The sequence below is a fragment of the Ornithorhynchus anatinus genome, chromosome 4 (assembly GCF_004115215.2).
Source record: "Ornithorhynchus anatinus isolate Pmale09 chromosome 4, mOrnAna1.pri.v4, whole genome shotgun sequence".
NCBI classification, from domain to species: Eukaryota; Metazoa; Chordata; class Mammalia; order Monotremata; family Ornithorhynchidae; genus Ornithorhynchus; species Ornithorhynchus anatinus.
The window spans coordinates 61,905,908-61,924,700 of NC_041731.1; the positions used below are offsets into that span (position 1 = coordinate 61,905,908).

At 42.8% G+C, this 18,793-nt stretch overlaps 1 protein-coding gene across 1 annotated transcript in view; it reads left to right on the plus strand.

Moving 5' to 3' along the window:
• VPS13B (vacuolar protein sorting 13 homolog B) overlaps window positions 1–18,793 on the plus strand; it is a 932,812-nt gene that overhangs the window by 368,275 nt on the left and 545,744 nt on the right. The window contains 1 exon segment of the mRNA XM_029063425.2: window positions 6,320–6,467. Within this exon segment, the coding sequence (XP_028919258.1) occupies window positions 6,320–6,467 (148 nt within the window).

Here is an 18,793-nt window from a genome sequence, read left to right on the forward strand (position 1 = left end):
AGAAGGCATGTGGCAGAGCCAGGATTAGAATCCAGGTCCTTCTGACTCCCAGGCTCATGCTCTCTCCACTAAGCCACACAGAAGATAGAGGGAGCAGGGGAAAAGAGGGCTTAATCAGGGAAGTTGTCTAAGGAGATGTGATCTTTAATAAGGTTTTGAAGGTGGCAAGAGAAATGGTGTGTTGTATAATAATGATGGTATTAAGTGCTTACTAGGTGCCAAGATCTGTGGGGGGGTGGGCTAGGTGGGAGGAGGGAGTTCCAAGCCAAAGGGAAAATGTGGGCCAGGAGTTTGGGCTGATGTAGATGAGATCAAGGTACAGCATGTAGGTACATTAAAGGAGCAGAGCATATGGAGTGGGTTGTAGTAGGAAATCAGTGAGATAAACTGGGGCTAAGATGAGTGCTTTAAAGCTGACGGTAAGGAGTTTCTGTTTGATGTGGAGGTTGATGGGCAAAACAATAGGTTCTTGAGAAGCAGGGAGATGGGGGCTGAACTTTTTTTTTTTAGAAAAATGATTCAGGTAATAACAGAGTGAAGTACGGACTGGAGGGGGGAGAAAACGGAGGCAGGGAGGTCAGTGAGAAAGCTGATGCAGTAACCAGGGTGGGATATGAGTGCTTGGGTCAGTATAGTAGCAGTTGGGATGGAAAGGAAAAGGTGGATTTTAGTGATGTTGTAAAGGTAGGGAAGCAGCGTGGCCTATTGAATAGAGCATGGACCTAGGAGTCAGAAGGACCTGGATTCTAATTCCGACTCCGCCATTCATCTGCAGTAAGACCTTAGGCAAAGTCACTTCACTTCTCTGGGCATCAATTTCCTCAACTGTAAAATGGGGATTAAGACTGAACCCCATGTGGGACAGAGACTGTGTCCAACCCAATTTGCTTGCATCCACCACAGTGCTTAGTACAGTGCCTGGCACATAAGTGCTTAACAAATAACACTATTATTATTAGAAGGAACATGATTCTGTGGCAGATTGAATGTATGGGTTGAATGAGAAAGGTGAGTCAAGGGTAATACTGATCTTATGAGGTTATAATGGTGATTCATTCAATAATTCATTCAATAGTATTTATTGAGCACTTACTATGTGCAGAGCACTATACTAAGTGCTTGGAATGTACAATTTGGCAACAGAGTCAATTCCTGCCCAATAACGAGCTCACAGTCTAAACGGCTCACAGTCTAAAAGGTAGTGTGAGAAACAGGGAGGACAGGGCTGTTTGGGTGGGAAAGGGAGGAGTTCTGCTTTGGACAAGTTACGTTTGAGGTGTTAGCAGGACATCCAAGTAGAGAAAGAGTTGAATGGGAAACTACAGAGAAGGAGAGAAGTCAGGGCTAGAGATGAAGATTTGGGAATCATCTGCATAGGGATGATAGCTGGAGATGTGGGAGCGAATAAAAGTACTCTAAGTGAGTAGTTGTAGGTGGAAGGGATCCCAGAGCCCAGCCTTGAGGGCCTTCCACAGTTAGGGGGTCGGAGGCAGGGAGGAGCCTGTGAAATAAGAAGTGGCGAGAGATAGGATGACGACCAGGAGAGTCGACAAAGCCAAAATTGGATAACGTTTCCAGGAGAAAGGAGTGGTCGACAGTGTCAAAAGCATCCGAGACGTCGACGAGGATTAGAATGGAATGGAGGCCGCTGGATTTGGCAAGGGTTTTTACTTCTTCCTAGAGTCAGTCCAGTGGTATGGGCTGGCAGTAAACCTGAAGAAAACTGAGGTCATATGCCTGGCTCCATCAAGGATTCCCTGCCCATAACCAGATATGTTTATTAACACAGCACTTCCCGCCGTAACTGACTTCTGCTACTTAGGCAATAAACTATCCGGGTAGGCAAGGAATCGGGAAATCAAATCCAAACCCTGGGTGATTGACAGAGTTAGATGGGGGGGCACCAGGCTTCATACCAGTGAAAAGTACGTATAGCTGTGAACTACCGTCTTCCATCTCTAGGGAGAAAGACAGAAGCAGCAGTGTGCTGCCACCGCAGGATGTTGAACATTCAAAGGCTGCAGCTGAGAAGCAGCGTGGCTTGGTGGCTACAGTTTGGGCCTGAGAGTCAGAAGGACCTGGGTTCTAATCCTGGATCCACCTTGACCTTGAGCAAGTCACTTCACTTCTCTGTGCCTGTTACCTCATCTGGAAAATGGAGATTAAGACTGTGAGCCCCATGTGGAACATGGATTGTCCCGCCTGATTAGCTTGGATGTACCCCAGTGCTTAGTACAGTGCCTGGCATATAACTAATACCATAAAAAAGTATATACTTAAAAAAATTCTACATAATAGATACTAGTGTTAGGACTGTTAGACTGAGCTGTGAGAAGCCTGAAACCCTGTTCTTCTAGCCCCAGTACCCTACACAGCTTTTTTTTTTTTCCATTTTGTATTTATCCCTGCCTTCCCCTATTCCTATATCATGAGCGTCTTGAGGGTGAAGAACCTTGTCTAATTGCCCATCTGTGATTTGTCTCCATTGCTTAGTGCAGCACTTCGCACACAGGAAGCATGTAATAAATGCAATTACTATTACTATGTCTTTTTGTCAACGTGGCCTAGTGATAGAGCTTGGGCTTGGGAGTCGGAAGGATCTGGTTTCTAATCCACTTGTACTGTGAGACCTTGGACGAGCAACAACTTTGCTGTGCCTCTCTTACCTCATCTGTAAAATGGGGATGAAGATTGTGAGCTGCATGCGGGGCAGGGACCCTGACCAACCTGACAACCTTATATCTACCTCAGCACGTAGTAAGGTGCCTGACATAGTAGCACTAAACAAATACCATAAAAAAAGACAAATCTGGCTTCCCGTGCGTCACTGTGAGGCATAGTTAAGATGAGATAGCAAGGCAGGGAGCATGCAGTCAGCTCTCTATCACTGAGTGATAGCGAAACAGCTTTGAAGAATGGATGAATGCAGAACACCCAACCAGTTGCTGTGTGCGGAACAGAAAAGTTCCCCACACAAGGAAGAAAGGGCAAGGGGGGTGGGAGTGGAAGATTTAAAGACATACAGAAGCACAGACTCTAATGTGACAGCGGTGGATTCTTACTTCAGTGCTCTGCACAAAAAAATCAATCGTATTTATTGAGCATTTGCAGAATTTATTGAGCATTTGCCTGTGTAGAATACCATACTAAGCGCTTGGAAGAGTTCAGTATAAGAAGTTGGTAGACATGTTCCCTGCCCACAGTGAGCTAGTGTTTAATAAATACAATTAATACTAGTTCTAATCCTAGGTCTGCCACCTATCTGGAGTGTGACCTTGGGCAAGTCACTTCGCTGTGCCTCATTTACCTCACTTGGGAAGTGGGGATTGAGACTGTGAGCCCCTCGGGAGACAGGGACTGTGTCCAACCCCATTTGCTTGTATCCACCCCAGCGCTTAGTACAGTGCCTGGCATGTAGTAAGTGCTTAACAAATACCATAATAATAATTATTAGAATTACTAGTACTCCTGCTCTTGGGGGACCGCTGAAGCAGATAGACCAGCATGACAGGCAGCATTTGGGAGAAAGGTTGCCCTCCTCAAGCAAAGGAGTTAGCTGTGAGAAGCAATGTGGCTTAGTGGAAAGAGCACAGGTCTGGGAGTCAGAGGACCTGAGTTTTAATCCTGGTTGTGCCTTGGGGTGTGACCTCAGGCAAGTCACTTAATTTCTGTGGACCTCAGTTTCCTCAACTGTAAAATTGGGAATTAAATACCTGTTTTCCTTCCTATTTTGACTGTGAGCCCCGTGCAGGACAGGGATTGGGTCCAACCTAATTATCCTACCTACCTCAGAATAATAATAATCATAATAATCGTGGTATTTGCTAAGTGCTTACTGAGTGCCAAGCACTGTACTAAGCACTAGGGTGGATGCAAGCAAATTGGGTTGGACACAGTCCCTGTCCTCTGTGGGGCTAGCAGTCTCAATCACCATTTTCCAGATGAGGAAACTGAGGCACAGAGAAGTGAAGTGACTTGCCCAGCAGACAAGTGGCAGAGCCAGGGTTAGAACAGAGTTTAGAACAAACAGTGTTTGTGGCATATTGAGCACTTAACAAATACCAGTTTTAAAAAAAGAAATGATTGGGACATGAAGGCACAGGGTCAGGAGCAGAGACAGACTATGAGACAGACCTATGAGTGCAGCAGGGCTTTAGTTTTGTGGGCAATCAATCAATGGATTTGAGCGCTTACTACGTACAGAGCGCTGTACTGAGCATTTGGGAGAGTACAGTAGAGCAGAGTTGATAGACGTGTTCCTTGCCCACACGGAGTTTACAGAGTCTAGAGGATGCTGAAGGCCATGCTAGTCAAGTGTCTTTTCAAGCCACACTGGGATGGCATAACCTTTGGAAATGAATTCTAGCTATGTATTCATGCAAGGTGACTTTCAAAGGTCCATTCACAGCCCTAAGCTTCTGCCTTCTATTTTAGTCTTTTCTTAGAATAGCCAAGAGAAAGGGTAAGTAGCCTGACATTCACACTGTGCACATTCCTGTTGAACTGAACTTTCTCTGCCTCTTTCCACATTTTCAAAGGATATCTTCATAAGTGCCCTTGGCTGTTGTATATCGAACATTTTTACAAAAACGAAACTTCTTAAACAGCACCTTATAAATGTCATATGATCGATCACCCGATTTTCCTTTTGTACTCATTTTTAGGTACTCCTGAAAAATGACAGTGGCTTTAATTTTTCATAATTTTTAGTCACTCTTCAGTACCTCCTCTCTTTCTACATTAGCAGAGAGCTCGATGTGGGCTTTTATGTTTTACTTCCTGAGCTCATAACTTACTTTACCATCTGTGCTGTTTCAATTAACTTCCCCCCATATTGCTCTCTAGGAAAACACACCCAAATATAAAGGGCTGCTATAATTTGACTCATGGTTCTATTAACTCTCCATAATATATATTCTCCTTGAAACACCTATTCATACTAATCTAAATGCTTGGCTCTCAAGTAGGTGTTACAAATAGGGTGTAGTCCACAGTTGTATCTGTGAGGTTTTGATTGTTGTGATGAAGTGCTGATGACAAGATTTGACTTCAGTGCTGCCTACCTTACTCTTTTAGATTCATCAACATCTGATACAGCTGTGGTACTGTTATCATCTGCTATTTCCCAAGCTGCAATTTCCTCTACGATTTGTGGCTGAAACCCAAAGTTTTGATGATCATTTTCCATTCTGTTCAACATTGATCTTCCATGCTATGGCATACTTATAACTAACTTTTTTTTTTGACTGGAATCATGACAAGAGTGTATTGGGCACTAACAGCGGTAACTTTAGGCTTCATTTCATTGAACAAAGATGAAACAGCTGCTTTAGTGTCCAGCTCAGCACTCATGCATTCAATAAATGACTAATTTTTTCCAGGTTTGCCTCACTATGATAGCCTTGATGTGTTCCCCTGTCATCTAGTGGTATTCTGGATATCACTTCTTCAGTAATGCAAGATTTTTTTTTCGGTTCACCAGATTCATAGTCTCGAATAGTCCCCCCTACTTTAGTTAGTTTGCATGAGTGTATGCACCAGAACCACCGCCCAGCCCCTGGGAATCTGAATGTACATTGGTGCATTTTTAAACTTTTTTGAGGCCATTCCTCTTTTAAAAATGGGTAAATTTGGTAATCTCTCATCATGTTTTTAAATTTTCAAAGCGTTTTGCCCAGACCTTAGTCATTAGAGGAACTAAATCAAAATACCAGAGGATATAGAGGGTTCATAGGATCATTCTTTTGACTTCTAAATGCCTTTTAATGAATGCCAGGATCCATTTTTGATTTTACCCAGGGAGGTTTGCTTTTTAAAGTGTTTTTCTATGAGATTAAGAAATGGAAAAAAGAAACTACACATGCTCATTATCTCCTCTACTCCTTCTTGCCCACCTAACAACCCCCCCTCAAAAAAAAAAAAAGGAAAAGAAAAAAATGCCCACCAGATTGTGTTTTCTCAAGCAGGGGAAGCAGCATGGTGTAGTGGATAGAGCACAGGCCTGGGAGTCAGAAGGCCATGGGTTCTAATTCCGACTCCGCCACTTGTCCGTTGTTTGGCCTTGGCCAAGTCACTTGACTTCTCTGTGCCTCAGTTACCTCATCTGTAAAACGGGGATTAAGACTGTAAACCTTCTTTGGGACAGAGACCATGTCCAACCCGATTTGCTTATAGCCACCCCAGCGCTTAGTACAGTACCTGGTACGTAGTAAGCATTTAGCAAATACCATAATTTTTATTGTTATTATTTTCTCTGTATGGATAGGTTCCACTGCTCTTGGATTAGCCTTAGTTCAGTACTTTGTTTTTCCTTTTCCAGCAACCTGTGGGAGCTATTCCTCTTGTGATGCCAGCAACTAAAAAAAAAGAGGATGAGGTGTCAATTGGAAGTGTGCCCCTGGCAAAGCAGCAGTCGAATCAGGCTTCAGAGTGTGCCAGCAGCCCTGTGAAAACAAAAACGGCAACAGGTATAGTCTGTTTTAATTGAAGTACTGAAAAACCACATTGCCATTTCAGAAGTGTCAGCTGTGCAAATATAGTGGGACACCTTTCAATCACAAATGGCCTTTCAGAAAAGGAGTTAGTTGCCGTTTCTGAAATACCTGCTCAGTTTATTTCTAAGTATATTTTCTGTTTTCCTTTTGGTGGCTAACTTTTGATTATGTTGTGGGTTAACTTCTTTTTCAGGTGACTAAAACTTGCCTGGAAGGTTTAAAAGTCAAAGTCTTTTGATTTATTCACCCCCAGTGCTTACCCTTTCCAGTACTATTGTTGATCAAAATATTATTTTTAATAGTCAAAACAATGATATATTTTAGGGAGCAGAGTAGCATTTTAAAATTTTTTTCCAAAGAATCTGAGTCCATAGAAATGTCATGCCAGCTGTAAAACTTCGATTTGCCTATTTCCCACTCCTCAATGGCAAAAAAGTATCACTATTCAATTTTTTATTTACTTTTGATTAAAATCCTCCAGCCTCATTTCTTATAAACTCAGCCTAATTTCTTCCAGACGCTGACTCTCCTACCCTTCCTAATTTCCAGAGCTGGATTATAACATTCTTCAAGTGTCTGAGTAAGACACAACCTCACGCGAATATGACCGTTTAAAGGAATACTGATCTCTCTGAAATATGCTGACTGGACTTTTTGTTTCTTGATTGAAATCTGTTCTCTGCCCCTCTCCCTCTACTAAGACTGCACATTTTCCAAGGTCACCAGTGACCTTGTGGTCAAATCTAATAGTCGTTATTCTATTCTAATCCTCTTTGACCCCTCAAGGGCATTTTATGGGCCACCGCTTCTTCTTGGAATTGCTACCTAATCTTGGTTTCGCCAGCACAGATCTCTCCTGGTTTTCATCTCTGGCTGCTCCTTCACAGTCTTCTTTTCTGTCTCTCACTCCCTCGAGCTCTTTTCTGAGTCCCTCCTTTTCTCACTTTTATAATCCATCCTTTGGGGACTTCATCTGCTTCCATCATTTCACCTACTCTCTGCCTGCTTTGTCTCTTAAATCTCCCTGATTTAGCCCCAGATCCTCTCCCTGTCTACAATCTTGCATTTCCTCTTACCTTTTAGGACATCTCTTTATGGGTGTCCCGCCAACACATGTTGCATCCTGAACTCTCCTTTCTCCCAATTCCTCTCCTCTGCTGTACTTTGCCATCTCAGTTGCCAACATTCATCCATTCATTGATTCAATCGTATTTATTAAGTGGTTACTGTGTGCAGAGCACTGTCCTAAGCACTTGGGAAGTACAATTCAACAACAAACAACATCATCTCCCCTGTCTCAAAAGTCTGCAACCTTGGCATTATCTTTGAATCCTTGCTGTCTTTCAACTCTCACATTTGGTCTGTTGTGAACTCCTAACAGTTTTTACCCAGCAAAATAATATCCCCTTCCTTTCTGTCCAACCATCCGTCCCCAGGTCTGGTGCTCTTCCAATCCCATAATGGTGATATTTTTCTCCTGGCCTATAAACATGCACATTTGAAAATGTTTTCTCTTTGTACAGTGTGATTTTTTTTCCCAAGACGGTTCAAAGTATTATCTCCTATGTCCTATCTATTTATAAAAATCTTCCCTTTTTGTTTTGGGCAAAGAGTAAGTCCATGAAATTTTGCATTTCTCCTTTGCCTTTCCTCCCATAAAATTAAGGAGCTTCGCATAAAAATCCTCCCTGGTTAGTAAGAGGGAGGTTTCTCATAAGGAAGCTCAAAGAAGTGAGAAAAAGATAAAAGATTCAGTGATACCATAAGGTTTTCATCTGCAGGCCTACTACTAAGGCCAAGGTATGATGGCATGAAGTCTAACCCAAAAGATCTTGGGACTGGTAGTTTTTTTTAATGGTATTAAGTTCTTACTATATTTCACGCACTATACTAAGCACTGGGGTAGATACAGGGCAATCAGATTGGACACAGTCCCTGTCCCACAAGGGGATCACAGTCTCAATCTCCATTTTATAGCAGAGGTAACTGAGGCAGAGAGAGGCAAAGTGGCATGCCCAAAGTCAAATGCAGCAGACGAGGGAGAACTGGGATTAGAACCCAGGTCCTCGTAAGGAGAGACCCTGGCCCAAGTACTCCTGTTGCTATTTCATGCCAGTTTCTCTTTCTCGTTGATGGTTTTGCAAGGAATCAGTCAGTTAATGGTATTTATTGAACACGTACTTGTATGTAGATTACTCTTGGGAGAGTATAATACTGTAGGGTTGATGGACACATTCGTTGCCCATGAAGATCTTAAAATCTAAGCCACAAAGACAATCTGCTGTCATTCCTGCCATTCCTCCCTTAGCTCACCCTCTTTCATTTTTATTCTAATTATTATCTCTTCCCCCAGAATATTTTGTACCACTCATTCAGTAAGTGAATCGTTCTTTGGTTTATCTGCTTGGATTTGCTCCCATTTTCAGACCATTTGCTAATTATTTTAAAATCATACTTTTCATCTACTTACATTAGTCTTTGTTCTTTTTTAGTGTATCAGAATATTACCTTTCAATCTTTCTTTGTTTCCTACTCAACACAGTGTCTATTGTTTCTTTCCTTTCTCATTATTTCTCTTTTTCCAGTTTGTCATTCTTCATGGTAGATTATAATGATTTTGTTTTTCAGATTCTCCTTCAAACTGTTCCCACTTTCCCCATGCAAATCAATGGTTCTATTTATCTTGATTCTATTTATTGCCATTCTTCTTGTCTGTCTCCCCTGATTAGACTGTAAGCCCATCAGAGGGTAGGGACTGTCTCTATCTGTTACCGATTTGTACATTCCAAGCGCTTAGTACAGTGCTCTGCACACAGTAAGCGCTCAATAAATACTAATGAATTTATGGATGAATGAATGGTATTTTCTGAGCCCTGGCCTGTGCAGAGCACTATACTAAGCACTTGGAAGAGAAGAGGGTTGGGAGACAGTCCCAGCCCTCAAGGAATTCACAGTCTAATGAAATGTTCTTGCTCTCGGAAGTATTCTTGATCTGAAGTTTCCCAATATCAGAATCCTGAAATTTTCTTGGAACATCTTGACAAAATGCTGCACAGGTTGTGAAATTACTTCCACCGTTGAACCAGAAGCCACTCTTCTCTTCTGGTAGGCCTCTGCTTCGTCCTAATCCTCCACAGCTTCTCAGCTTCCTTGGACACTGTGAACCACCCTCTTCTCCTGGAAACATTATCCAACCTTGGCTTCACTGACACTGTCCTTTCCTGGTTCTCCTATTTTTCTGGCTTCTCATTCTCAGTCTTCATTCACGGCCTCCTCCTCTGCTTCCCACCCTCTACCTTTCGGAGGCCTCAAAGCTCAGGGACTTTGATTCTCCATCCTCACCCACTCCCCTGGAGAACTTCTTTGCTCCTTTGGCTTCAATTACCATTTATATGTGGTTAATAATAATAATTGTAGTATTCTTTAAGCTCTTACTGTGTGCCAAGCACTGTATTAAGTGCTGGGGTAGCTGCAAATCAGTCAGGACCCACATGGGGCTCACAGCCTAACTAGGAGGGAGAACAGGAATTTAATCCCCATTTTACAGTTGAGGAAACTGAAGCGCAGAGAAGTTAAGTGACTTGCCCAAGGTTGCAGTAAAGTTAAGTGGCAGAACTGGGATTAGAACTCTGGTCCTCTGACTCCAAAGCCTCTTTCCACTAGGCCACACTGCAGTCTACCTCTCCAGCCCTGATCTTTCTCCTTTTATGCCATCTCACATTTCCTCCTGCCATCAGGACAACTCTATTTGGATCAGTCAATCAGTCATATTCACTGGGTGCTTATTGTGTGCAGAGCACTGTGCTAAGTGTTTGGGAGAGTACAGTATTACAATAGACATATTCCCTGCCCACAACGAGTTTACGGTCTGAAGGCGAGGGAGTTGGGGGATGTCCCAGTGACACTTCAAGCTTAACCTGTCCAAAACAGAACTCCTTATCTTCCCACTCAAACCCTGTTCTCCCCCATCTTGCTCATCACTCTAATAATAATAGTAATAATAACGGTGGTATTGGTTTAGCGTTTACTATGTGCCAAGCACTGTTCTAAGCGCTGGGGTAGATACAAGATAATCAGGTTGTTCCACGTAGGGTTCATAGTCTTCAACCCCATTTTACAGATGAGGTAACTGAGGCACAGAGAAGGTCACACAGCTGACAAGTGGCAGAGCCGGGATTAGAACCTATAACTCCCTAGCCCATGCTCTCGCCACTGAGCCGTGCTGCTTCTCATAACACCACTCTAGACAACACCACTATAACCTCCGTTTCACAAGCCCATAAACCTAGCATCATCCTCAACTCATCTCTCGCATCCAACCCGCAAATTCAATCTGTTACCAAATTTTATCAGTTCTACCTTCACGATATAACTAAAATCTGTCCTTTCCTTTCATCTAAACTGCTACTAACCCGATCCAAGCAAGCTATTGCATCAGCCTCCTCTCTGACCTCCCCTGTAGCTTGTCTCTCCCCTCTCCAGTCCATCCTTCACTCTACTACCTGGATCTTTGTCTAAAAAAAAAAAGTTCAGTCCACACCTCCCCTCAGGAACCTCCAGTGGTTGTCCATCCACTTTTGCATCAATCTGTCAATTAATTGTATTTATTGAGTGCTTCCTGCATGCAGAGCACTGTTTTAAGTGCTCTGGAGGGTGCAATATAACAGATACATTTCCTGCTACAATGAGCTTTATAGTCTAGAGGAAACTCCTTACCATTGAACAACTTTAAACACTGAAACAGTTATTTCCCTCCTAGCTTACCTCACTGATTTTCTTCTACAGTCCACACACTGCACTCCTCTAATGCCAACCTACTCACTGTACCTCAACTTGTCTATCTTGCTGCCGACTTCTTGCGCACGTCCTCCCTCTGGCCTGGAATTCATTCCCCTTTCGTAAATAACAGATGGTCACTCTCCCCACCTTCAAAGCCTTATTACAATTACATTCCTCCAAGAGGCTTTACCTGATTGAATCCTCATCTGCATTGCCAGTACCATTGCTTGATATTACATGATAGTCACCCCACCCCTCAGCACTTATGTACCTATCTGTAATTTATTTTAATGCCCCTCTCCCCACTCTAAACTGTATGCTCCTTGTGGGCACAGGGAAAATCTCTTCTAATTCTGTTGTATTGTACCCTTCCAAGCAATTAGTACAGTACTGGACAACAGTAAGCGCCCAATAAATACTACTGATTGAATCTACTTAAATAACTTTGAAGTAGTTGACCGAAGGCGTGAACATTTGTTGGGTGGCTTTGGAATATGTTTAATCATAATAATAATTGTACTCTTTAAGTGGTTACTGTGTGCCAGGCACTGTACCAAGTGCTGAGGTGGATACAAGGAAATTAGCTTGGATACAGTCCCTGTCCTACATGGGGCTCACAGTCTCAATCCCCATTTTACAGATGAGGTAACTGAGGCCCAGAAAAGTGAAGTCACTTGCCCAAGGTCACAAAGCAGACAAGTGGCAGAGCCTGGATTAGAACCCATGACCTTCTGACTCCTGGGCCCTTGCTCTATCAACTATGCCATGCTACTCCAAAATATACCAGAGTAGCTATATCTGGGGGACAACAGGCAGGTCAAACCCATTTGTAGCATATCCAATCAATTAATAATGGTTTTTATTGAACTTACTGTGTGCAGACTCTTTGCCAAATTAAAATACAGTAAAGTTGGTAGGCACGATCCCTGCCAACAAGGAGTTTATGGTCCACAGTGGGCCAGACATTAAAATAAATTACAGGTGGGGGAAATAGATAATAAGGGTATGTACATAGTGCTATGTGGCTGAGGTGTCAAAGTTATAAAGGGTATGTAGTCAAATGCATAGGAGACACAGAGGAGAGGGTGGTTTGCAGAAGTGAAGGCTTAACTGGGGATTGACCTCTTGAAGGAGATGTGATTTTAGGAGGTTTTGAAGGTGGGGAGAATGGTGGTCTGTTGGATATGGTGGGGAGAAGCAGCATGGCGCAGTGGAAAGAGCACGGGCTTTGGAGTCAGGGCTCATGAGTTCGAACCCCAGCTCTGCCACTTGTCAGCTGTGTGACTTTGGGCAAGTCACTTAACTTCTCTGTGCCTCAGTTCCCTCATCTGTAAAATGGGGATTAAGACTGTGAGCCCCACGTGGGACAACCTGATTCCCCTGTGTTTACCCCAGCGCTTAGAACAGTGCTCTGCACATAGTAAGCGCTTAACAAATACCAACATTATTATATGAAAGGGATTGCAGTTCCAGGCTTGAGGGTGGATATGGGCAAAACTTGTAGACATTAAGCTACTTGTGGGAAAGGATTGCATCTACTAACTCAATTGTCTTGTACTGCTCTTACACACAGGTACCATGGATTGATTGGTAGTTAAGATCGAGGCACAGAGAGTAGGTTGGCATACAGGAGCAATATATGGGTTGAGTTGTAGCAGTATGTCAGGCAGATTAGGTAGGAGAGAGCCAATTGAGTGCTTTAAAGCTGATGAGAAGGAGTTTTTCTTGAAAGTAGACATGGATTTTTGAAGAGTGGGAAGATGTGGACTGAGTGGTGTTTCAGAAAAATGATCCAGGCAGCAGATTGAAGGAAGGATTGGATTGGGGAGAGAGAAGAAGTAGGGAGGTCAATGAGGAGGCTGATGCAGTGGTCAAGGTGGGAAATATAAAGTGCTTGGATAAGGATGAAAGCTGTTTGGATGGAGCAGAAGGCATGGTTTCAAGAGATGGCGTGAGGGCAGACCTGACAGGATTTTGTGACAGATTGAATGTGTGGGTTATACAGAAGCTATTCAATTACAAAGTCCCAGAAAAATCTTCCAGAGCATCTGGACCATCCCTGGGAAATGGGCTACTTCTAGGATAGGACCAGATCATGTGGCTCCCTCCTTCTGAAGTGTTTAATGACCCTTGTTTGGAAATTTGTTTCAACTAAGGTATTGGAGAAGTTATCTTTAAAGTACAGCCTAAATGATGAACATTTAGACATAAATGTTTTCACTATATAATTTTAAAAAAAGACATTTAGTAACCATCAGTGTGGGACAGTTTTGTAAGAAACATTCATTCATTCATTAATCAAATTTATTCATTCAGTCATATTTTGAGTGCTTACTGTGTGCAGAGCACTGTACTAAGTGCTTGGAGAGTACAGTTCAACAGATACTTTCCCTGCCCACAGTGAGCTTACAGGCAACAGTCCACTCATTCATTCAGTTGTATTCATTGAGCACTTACTGTATGAAGGGCACCGTTCTAAGCACTTGTAATCTAGACTGGTCACAGTCTAGTAATGCTATATTTCATTCCTTTTTGGAAGCCAGGACAATTGGAAACTCAGAAGGTGGAGATGATTCTGAATTATGTTCTGTTGTACTCTCCCAAGTTCTTAGTACAATACTGTGTACATTGTAGGTACTCAGTAAATACCATTAATTGAGGTATTATTGATCACGCTTTATAGTATGAGTTGATCCTCAAGCCGTTCCTTTGAAAATATAAGTGCATTTTTGGTTGTTTTTATTTGATTTTTTTTTTGGATAAAATTAGTAGGTAACAAGGGACTTAAACACAGGTCACAGCACGAATCAATAGCCTTTAGGGGCAAACTTGTGCCCTTCTTTGTATCAAACTTGATTTCACCATTTTTAACTTCAGTGAATTATTTGTAGATTTAATACTATTCCTTATGTGAGGGTATAATTGACAATAATATACTAGTTGTAAATGACCATGTGCTGAGTACTTCAGGTTTTGAAAATTCCGTTCTTTTACTTTCAGTTTTCAGTTTTCCATGTGTCAGCCCCATTAACTCTTCATCTTTCTCCCCCTTCTTTTCCTCCCCATCTCTCCATTCTTCCTTCCTCTCCCTTCTCTTTGGTCTGAAGCCAAATCCTCAAGTTCTACCTGAGTAGCAGTGAGAGAAGCCCTGGTCTGAGGAGACCCTCTTCTCCCTTATTTACCATATGGTTCTTGGCTTTCTCGCCCTCTTCCCACCATTTCTTCCTCAGTCCTCTCTCCACTCCAGTCCCCAGCAAACATCTGAGTCACCATGGGTTTTGGGAGGGGTAGCATGGCTCATTGGCGAAGCGGGGGTTTCCACAATTACATTCCTATCATAACTCTTGCCCAGTGGGATTAAAATCAAAATACTCAGTTTCAGACAGACGAGACAAAGAGGAAGTTGGAAATACATTCTTCCAAATTGAAAAGTCACAGTAATAAATAAATAAAAATGAGGATGAGGGTCAAAACAAGGAGAAGCCAGTTGTGTCTCCATTAATCAACTTGAAACCTCACAGGCCTCACTCTCCTAAATGTCTATTTTTGTATTCATTTACAACATACTGATGGCTTCTTCTAGGTAAAACAAAGTTTTAAGTTTGAAATGGGACTTGAAAGATTTCTCTGAAATTTGCAGTGCCTTACTGATTGCTTTTAGAGTGGACTCTAAACTTTCAATCCAGGATCAGCTAGGAGTTCTTCCTTTTCTCAAAGTTGTCATGGCATTTTTATTCAGACTGATCCCTGATCGCATCTCTGCTGTGGCCCTAATCTCTCTGCGGTAGCCATTTCTTTGCTATTGACGTTGACGAGTGAAACGTCATATGGCCTGAAACTATAACTAGTTTTAAAACTAAACATTTAAAAGATTTGTGGAACCAAAATATGTAAGAAAGAAATGCATATGATCTGTAAATTTTTGTATTGAGAAGTCCCGAAGGAGGAAATCTTTAAGTTATTAACCTAACTATAGCCTTGCTGTAATGGAAGGAGTGGGAGTAGGAAAGAAATCATCTGGTATTTTCCTTTCAGATTTATGTATGAAAAGTTTTATGGTTCCAATGAAAATTGGCATATGAGAGCCTCTGTCCATAAGAAATTTTCCCTCTCCTAATTTTTCAATAATGTATATATTTACTTGCCTCTCTTTAGTATAGTAGAGCATTCATCTCCAGACCAATACAAAAAGTGATTTACTCACTTCACTAAACACACTCACTGACCATGTCTAAATGACCAAAACCACCAACTCTATAGCTTCAAACAAATATCCCGACTCTGCCACTTGTCAGCTGTGTGACTGGGCAAGTCACTTCACTTTTCTGTGCCTCAGTTCCCTCATCTGTAAAAGGGAGATGAAGACTGTGAGCCTCATGTGGGACAACCTGATTACCCTGTATCTACCCCAGTGCTTAGAACAGTGCTCTGCACATAGTAAGTGCTTAATAAATACCAACATTATTATAATTATTAGTTTTCAACAGATCCACATGAACACAAATTATGAATTAATTAATGGGCTCCCTTTTGTCTAATTAAAAACCCCGGCTGTGGATATTTGAGCCATTAAGAAGCGTATGGTTTAAAGCCAGATGTACAGTTTTTGTTCTCTGACATCATGGTCATTCTCACATTTAGGCAGTACAATACTGTCTGATACGTGGCATCATTCTCTACCGCCCACTTCAATGGCTAGTTGCTGTTATCTACCTTGCCCCACCTCCAATATTCTGAGTGATTTTGATGCCTTTCTTACTTTTCGCCTTCCCTGACCGTTCAGTGATCCTTGGTGACTTCTATAGTTATATGGACATTCCTAATAGTGATAACAATAGATTTGGTTTTGGTTAAGGGCTTTACTGAGAGCTAAGGTGGAAAACAGCTAATCAGGCTAGATGCAGTCCCTTTCCAACATGGGGCTCACAATCTAAAGGGAAGGGAGAAAAAGCATGAAATATCCATTTAAGAGTTGGGGAAACTGTGGCACAGAGAAATTAAGTGAATTGCACAGGTTATATAGGCAACAGGCAGAGTAAGGATTAAAATCCAGGTCCTCTGACATTCAGGCCCAAGGTCTTTCCTGTAGGCCACACTACTTCTCTTCTTACGTGTCTCCTGCTGAACTCCCAGCCACCTCTTCTTTTCACTTCTCATCTCAGCTGACTTTCTGTTCCACCCCACCTCAACCACTTACCAACATAGATATATGCAGCATCTCATCATCACTTTTAACCTTGCAATCGCTAGACTCGAAAACTCTGAGATTCTGCTCTCCAACCACAACCTCCCTACCTTCTTCATAACCCCTCCCCACAAAACTACCCTGTCCTTCCCCACCAGAGACCTCCCGTTACCTACTTGATTTATTCCAGGCCATCATGACAAATTTAGACTCCCTACCCTGCCTCCTCTCACCTGATGCAAAACATCATCAACAGTGCCTAAATCAACTCTCTTACACACTGTCACTTTGGCCCCACCAACCCCCAGACCTAGATCACCACCCACAGTAAACTTCTACTGCTCATGTGCTTGTGCTATGGAATGCTGTTGGCAGAAATCCAGGTGTGTCAACCTCGTCCATCTCTAGTTTATCCTCACCAGTTATCATTCCACCCTCTCCTGTGCCCAGCAACACTACATCTTCTCCCCGTTTAATGCCCCTGACAACTGCTTGCACCACCTATGCCAGACTTTTAACTCCCTCCTTAAGCACCCAATACTCCTACCTCTAACCCTTCCCAACCCTCACCAACTACTTTTAACAAAATTGAAACTCTCAAACTTGAACTCTCCCATTTTTCTCCTTACCTCCTTATTTCCCTCCTACCCCCATGTTCATTCTCTCTTCCTTGCTGACTGTCTCTCAAGAGGAAAGTCTCCCACCTGCTTTTGAAACCTCCACCACCCTCTCTGATCCCATCCCTTCACACTTGACTCTGCTCCCTTTCGACTTTGGCTTTATTCTTGACTCTTCTCTCTTTCACCCCCCCATATTCAATCAGTCATCCTGTCTTGTCAGGTCTTTCTTTACACTGTGCCCAGAAGCCACCCCTTCCTCTCCATCCAAATTGCCACCACGCTGTTCCGAGTATTTGTCATATCCTACCGTGACTACTGCGTCAGCCTCTTTGCTGGCCTCCCTACCTCCTGTTCCTCTCCTCCCCAGGACATATTTCACTCTGCTGCCCAAATCATTTCTCTAGAGAAGCAGCGTGGCTCAGTGGAAAGAGCACGGGCTTGGGAGTCAGAGGTCATGGGTTCGAATTCTTCATTGTGGGCTTTTTGTTGTGGTTTTTTTCTTTTTTGTCTCTATTCCTCTTTTTCATTTGTTCTTTTTCCATCTGCCATTTTCTCCCCACCCATTCTTGGGCCATTGATTGACCCTATCACCCTGGAAATGTCCCTTCCTGTGCCACTTGGAGCTCCAGAAAATAAAATTCATTCAATAGAGAAGCAACGTGGCTCAGTGGAAAGAGCATGGGCTTTGGAGTCAGAGGTCATGGGTTTGAATCCCGGCTCAGCCACTTATCAGCTGTGTGACTTTGGGCAAGTCACTGAACTTCTCGGTGCCTCAGTTACCTCATCTGTAAAATGGGGATGAAGACTGTGAGCCCCACGTGGGACAACCTGATTCCCCTGTGTCTACCCCAGCGCTTAGAACAGTGCTCGGCACAGAGTAAGCGCTTAACAAATACCAACATTATTATTATTATTATTAAACAATCATTTTTACTCATCTTCCCACTCCTCAAAAACTTCACAACAGAAATTCCTGATGGTTGGTTTTAAGACACCCAATCAGTTTTCTCCCCCAGCTGCATATCCGTACTTCTTTCCCACTCCATCCCAGTTGGGCACTTCTTTCCTCTCAAGTTAGCCTATTCACTGGGCCTTATTTTCAACTTTCTCACTGAACTCATGCTCATGTACACTCCTTTGCTTGAAAAAAAAAATGTTAGTATTTGTTAAGCGCTTACTATGAGGTAACTGAGGCACAGAGAAGGGAAATGACTTCCCCAAGGTCACATAGACAAGTGGCAGAGCCGGGATTGGAACCCAGGTCCTTCTAGCTTTCAGGCCCAATCTCTATCCACTAGGCCACACTGCTTCTGTATGTTCCACCACCCTGAAATATATCGACTCGATTCCTCAAAGTCCTGCAGTTGGCCATAAGCCCATAATGCATTGGAAGACAGCCTTAATTGGCAGTAGTGGATAGAGCACAGGCTTGGGAGTCGGAAGGTCATGGGTTCTAATCCCGGCTCTGCCACTTTGCTGTGTGTCCTGGGGCAAGTCACTTAACTTCTCTGTGCTTCATTAACCTCATCTGTAAAAAGGGGATTGAGACTGTGAGCCCCATGTGGGATAGGGCAGTGCTTGGCACAATAATAATAATATAATAAGCACTTAACAAATACCATAATTTTTATTATAGGGCCTGTGTCCAACCTGATTTATCTCTATCCACCACAACACTTAGAAATGTGGGACTGTGTCTCATCTGATTAACTTAT